Raw genomic sequence first — 5581 nt, 5'->3', positions numbered from 1 at the left:
ACATGTCTCCTGAAATAAAAATATCAGCAGATGTCTGATGTTAAGCTCAATTTTCTTCTGTTCTTTGACTACACTAGTGCCCTTCTTCATATTAATGATGTTTTGTAGGGGAGCCATCCCTGAGTTGCACCATGGTAAGAATGACCCTTGCATCCCAACTTGATGCTTGCTTTGTGGTGAGATGCCATGCTAAATTGACAGACTGTAGAAAACACACTTTGTTGTATGCCAGTGCTATCTTCAGTTTGTAGGTTTCATTCTCCTTTCTGCATAAGGTGGGATTTTTGTTTATATTTCTCTCATGTTATTTCATCTCTGAATTCCACAACAGGAGATGGCTAACGCATTTGCCCAGAAGCACCTGAGGTCTATAATCTTGAATGTAAGTATGTCTGGAATTACAAGAGTGCTTCCCAATGTTCTCTCAATAGAGGTTTCACTTCTGCAGAGTGTAAATTCTGCTGCCCTCAGGGCACTTCCAGAAAAACAACTCTGTCAAAGGTGGTTTTGAAGCCACTTGTTCAAAAAAGAGTTACCAGGATACTCCTTTCTGCTGTTACAGGGCTTTATCTTTATGCCTGTGATGGAATATGGAGGTTAAACAGCTGAATCTTCATGTACAGAGATCTAAACATAGCCTGGCATATGTCTACACCTAATACCTCTATTTTTGCTTGTGTTCTTTTCATTTCTATCCTATCCTTTATTTTGTAGCATGTGATCAGAGGAAACCGCCCGATTAAAACAGAGATGGCACATCAGCTGTACGTGCTGCAGGTCCTGACCTTTAACCTCCTGGAAGAGAGAATGATGACCAAGATGGATCCTAATGATCAGGTGACTATTAGAGCTGAGTAAGATCTGATAGAATGGGATGTACACAGGCTTTATTCCTGAGCTCCTTAGCTCCACAGAACTTGCAGTTTCAAACCCACTACTCACAATGTAATCCTTGAGATTAGGGTACACTCCAGACTATCCTGCTGCTTGCTATGGGACTTTTGAAAGATAAAGTGGTCACTGGAAGCTGTATATTCCTTTCTTGACCAGTGTGATGCCAGATGTCAAACTGATAACTCCACCTATATGGAGGGCACATAATTTTATCCATTTTATTGCAGTATACAAGGAAGCTGGGCAATTTTATGTTGTTTGTTATTCAGTTCTTAGATGCATTGTAGTCTTAATTGAGAAATGCTTTAGTATTATCTGAATGCCTAGAAATTGCCTTTAACTAAACTTAGGGAAGTTAATGGAAAGTGCACACAAATATTTTGCGTTACCCAGTGTACCGAAACTTGCCATTTTGAAATGTGTTGCTTCTTCTTCTGTAGTGTTGCTGACCTTTGGCATCTCTCTGTATTCACTGTGTGAGTTGTGGAGACAGAGGTGGGGCTGTGCATTACATGAAAATACTGCCCTAGTGATTGATCACATACCATTTATCTGCTTTCTGTCCTTCAGGCACAGAGAGACATCATATTTGAGCTGAGAAGAATTGCGTTTGATGCAGAGTCTGACAGCAACACCCTCCCTGGCAGTGGAACCGAAAAGCGCAAAGCCATGTACACCAAGGACTACAAGATGCTGGGATTCACTGTAGGCATCTGGAGAGTGCTGGCTGTAAAGCACATAAAGGGAATTGAAGCTATCTCAGTCAGGGTTGTGGGGAAATAAGGAACAGAAATAGCTGTTTGCTGTACCATACTTCTCTACCTGAGTTTCAGAAATTCAGCTACACTCAAACTGCCAGGGAACATATTTAGGAACTTGCTGGTTGGTTAAATGCCAGGGCCCCTTGGGCACATTCTCTGGAGATACTTGCTTATGTACACATTCATTCTATGAAGAATTTTGAATCAGCCTCTGTTCTAGCAAGTTTAGATAGCATGGTTAGCACCTGTCCAAGGTTACCTCTGTGAGGGAGTGTTTGATGGACAGGTGGTTGTAAAATTAATTCAGAAAAGTTTCTCACACAATTTCTTTGGACTTATTTGTTTAGGTTCTTTCTACACACTCTTTTCACAGAATCACATCAATCCAGCCATGGATTTTACTCAGACTCCTCCAGGGATGCTGGCATTGGACAACATGCTCTACTTGGCCAAATTTCATCAGGACACCTATATCAGAGTAAGTGAAGTTGCTGTTCTTGCAGATTCCAACACCTCTGCACCTCTTCTCAGTGTATATTGCATCCTCTTCCTGTAGATTGTTCTGGAGAACAGCAGTCGAGAAGATAAGCACGAGTGTCCCTTTGGGCGCAGTGCCATTGAGCTTACCAGGATGCTTTGTGAGATCCTGCAAGTTGGGGAGCTCCGTAAGTACCATTTATCATCCGAGCTTTCCAAGTTGCTGGGCTTGGGCTTCTGGAAGCAGCCTTCAGGCTGACTAGCTTTCACAAGCACTTGTACCTTGATCTCACTTCTGCCTTACAGACATGTAAGGATAGGGGGATCTTGGAGTTGCAGTGTCCATGTCCCAGTGATAATACCAATATCAAAGGAAGAAATTTTGGTATGTGCACCCTGGTTCTCCTGAAGAACTGACACAAGTGGAAGGCTTCAACTTCCTGAAACTTTAGCAGGGTGCTGTATAAAAAAAACACTCTAGAAGCCATAATGAACTTGAGAAAAGTGTAGAAGCTCTGACAGTTTCGAAACAGCATTCTGAGACAATTAACCACTATAAGAGATTCTGCCAAAAGAAGGTGGGAAACAACTGCAAGCAGTCATTTGGGAGGACTAGTATGAAAAGGGCACTTGAGTCAGAGAGTCTTGCAGCAGGATAGTTGCCATTCCTGGCATAGGCTGTCTGGAGACAAAGCATTGAACTGTCTTAATCTCTTTGAGTTAATACTATTGTAACACCCTCATGTTCCTGTCACTGTAGTGGATTTTAGTTCCTCTTAGTTGCTCTTGTGCAATATGCTCATATGGTTGTGGTTTCTGTTTCTTCCTGAAGCAAATGAAGGCCGGAATGACTATCACCCCATGTTTTTCACCCATGACCGTGCATTTGAGGAGCTATTTGCCATCTGCATTCAGCTATTGAACAAGACCTGGAAAGAAATGAGGGCTACAGCAGAAGACTTTAATAAGGTCAGAGTGAAGAAGTGGTATTTTTGTTGAATTTTTTGCAGAACAGCATGTGTTCGGTCAGCCTGTACACTTGTTTAAAGAGTAGGGCACAAGAAGGTATGACAGGGCATTGATGTGGGCTGTAAGGGAAGATGGCCCAAGTTTTATTTGATATGACCTGAGCTCATTCTTTGTTTTTCTGAATCTTCAAAGTCACTAGTACATTGACACCCCTGGCCCCAGTTATTCCATGCCAGTCCTTTGCTGCCACTGATCTGTGCCCTGGTTCTCTGATGCCATTAAACAGCAAGAATATGACTTGCTTTTCTCGCTGCTCAACCTCCTTAGGTTATGCAGGTTGTGAGGGAACAGATCACACGGGCTCTTCCCTCTAAACCAAACTCCTTGGACCAGTTCAAGAGCAAGCTGCGCAGCCTGAGCTATTCTGAGATTCTGCGACTACGCCAGTCTGAGAGGATGAGCCAAGATGACTTCCAGTCACCACCTATTGTGTGAGTGCCTAGCAAAAAGCTGCCTTCTGTGCTTGCCATTATCTCAATTTTCTACTTATTCTTCCATATTTGATTGCCAGGGAATTGAGAGAGAAAATCCAACCTGAGATCTTGGAGCTGATAAAGCAACAGCGCCTGAACAGGCTTTGTGAGGGAAGTAGCTTTCGAAAAATTGGCAATCGCAGAAGACAAGGTAACAGTGTCTACTGTGATTTTTCATATGAAGAACTTTAGGCAAGTAAGATTTAATGGATTAGCCAGTATATTGCCAGAAAGGAAAGCTGTTTACCTGGGCTGTCTATACCAGGCAGTAGTTTGGAATGGAACAGATGTTTCTAAGAATCTAGCTGTGCCCTCATGAACAGAATGAGGTGTTGAGGAACTGGCGGCACAGAGCTTGGGTGCAGAGACTAGAGTGTAGTGACTGTAGGACCTTAAGTGCATGGTCTTGCTCAGCTTACTCTACTTGTTGTGTATTCCAGAAAGATTTTGGTATTGTCGCCTGGCTCTGAATCACAAGGTGCTACACTATGGAGATCTGGAAGATAATGCCCAAGGGGAAGTGACCTTTGAATCTCTACAGGAAAAAAGTAAGTCCCAATTACTGCTCTGAGCACACTGTGCAATGTTACGTGCTCAACTGTTAAGAGTACCATCCTAGAGATGAGAGAAAAAGCTGTTTTGGAAAACTGCAGTAATGAGCTACAGAAAGAGGAATGATGCTCAGTTGCAAAGGAAAAACAAAGTTCTGTCTTTTCCTGGTTAGATTTTTTGTTTTACTTTTTCACTGTTAGTTCCAGTTGCAGACATCAAAGCCATTGTCACTGGCAAGGATTGCCCACACATGAAGGAAAAAAGTGCACTGAAACAGAGTAAGGTAAGTGCTCCCTTTTTGCTTGTAAGTAACATTCAATGTTACTGTGTAGCATTGAAGAGTTGAAGACTGAAAGCAAGCAGCAGGAGCAAATGGCTTGCTAAGCTGTATAGTTTGCAAAACCCACCCACATCTGGGCCTTTTCCTAGTGCTCATCTGTGGCTGCTCAGTGCTGCTACAGGCTGTGCAGTTGCTCAGACCTGGGGGATGCAGGGGGTGCGGTGAGGCAGCTGCTCTTGTGGGGTTCACAGGGAGAAGGTGCTATTATGTTTTGTTCAGTTGATGAGTGAAGATCCTTTTCCATTCAGGAAGTGTTAGAATTGGCCTTCTCGATATTATACGATCCTGATGAGACCTTGAATTTCATTGCACCTAATAAATATGAGGTAAGAAACAGCTATTAAGCAGTACAATATAAATCAATTAACTTCAGAGATTAAGAAGGATCACTTGCTTCTCATTAACAACTTGAGTGGGATGTCTCTCCCCAGGTTTATTCTTAGAAAATGGTGTCAATGCCTAATGTGATTTTTCCTTTTTAATTTTTTTCAGTTATCTTTCTCTTTTTTAAAAAAAACCAAAACAACAAACCCAAACCCTAACTGGTTTCCCTCAGTCTGCACTGATACTTTTTCTCCTTGTGTGCAGCCAGTTGTTCCCATTTCCCTGTTCTATAAGGGGCTGATGTCTAAACCAGTTGCTATGGCACGACAGAAACCCTTGGTCCTCTCCTAGAGCCATGGGGTCATGCTGCCCTGTGGCCTCTGATTTCCATGGGAAATCCCGGTGGGCACTGTTTGGGCGCTGGGATTTTTCCACCGTAGGTTAACTCCTTCCCGTGATTCCTATGTTGGAACTGTGCAGGAGAATCTAATGTTTGCATGGAGGGAGAGATTCCACATGACCCGTCACTTCATCCCTTCTCCCTGCAGTACTGTATCTGGATCGATGGCCTCAACGCGCTCCTGGGAAAGGACATGTCCAGTGAGCTGACCAAAAGTGACCTGGACACCCTGCTGAGCATGGAGATGAAGCTGCGGCTCCTGGACCTGGAGAACATCCAGATCCCCGAGGCGCCGCCGCCCATCCCGAAGGAGCCGAGCAGCTACGACTTC

The 5581-nt window shown here is 43.5% G+C and overlaps 1 protein-coding gene across 1 annotated transcript in view; it reads left to right on the top strand.

The window, feature by feature from the left end:
* Window positions 1-5578, top strand: part of ELMO2 (engulfment and cell motility 2) — a gene marked incomplete at its 3' end in the record, with an annotated part of 15169 nt that extends 9591 nt beyond the window's left edge. The window contains exons 9-20 of the mRNA XM_009994035.1: window positions 332-382; window positions 715-837; window positions 1465-1599; window positions 2029-2133; window positions 2212-2320; window positions 2965-3101; window positions 3429-3592; window positions 3673-3785; window positions 4075-4182; window positions 4387-4469; window positions 4775-4852; window positions 5399-5578. Coding sequence (XP_009992337.1) covers window positions 332-382; window positions 715-837; window positions 1465-1599; window positions 2029-2133; window positions 2212-2320; window positions 2965-3101; window positions 3429-3592; window positions 3673-3785; window positions 4075-4182; window positions 4387-4469; window positions 4775-4852; window positions 5399-5578 — 1386 coding nt within the window. The remainder of the gene's footprint in view (window positions 1-331; window positions 383-714; window positions 838-1464; window positions 1600-2028; window positions 2134-2211; window positions 2321-2964; window positions 3102-3428; window positions 3593-3672; window positions 3786-4074; window positions 4183-4386; window positions 4470-4774; window positions 4853-5398) is intronic.
* Window positions 5579-5581: the final 3 nt, after the last annotated feature.

This window comes from Chaetura pelagica, unplaced genomic scaffold (assembly GCF_000747805.2).
Source record: "Chaetura pelagica isolate M959 unplaced genomic scaffold, ChaPel_1.0 scaffold493, whole genome shotgun sequence".
Lineage (NCBI taxonomy): Eukaryota > Metazoa > Chordata > Aves > Apodiformes > Apodidae > Chaetura > Chaetura pelagica.
This window is presented reverse-complemented; position numbering and strand designations above follow the sequence as displayed.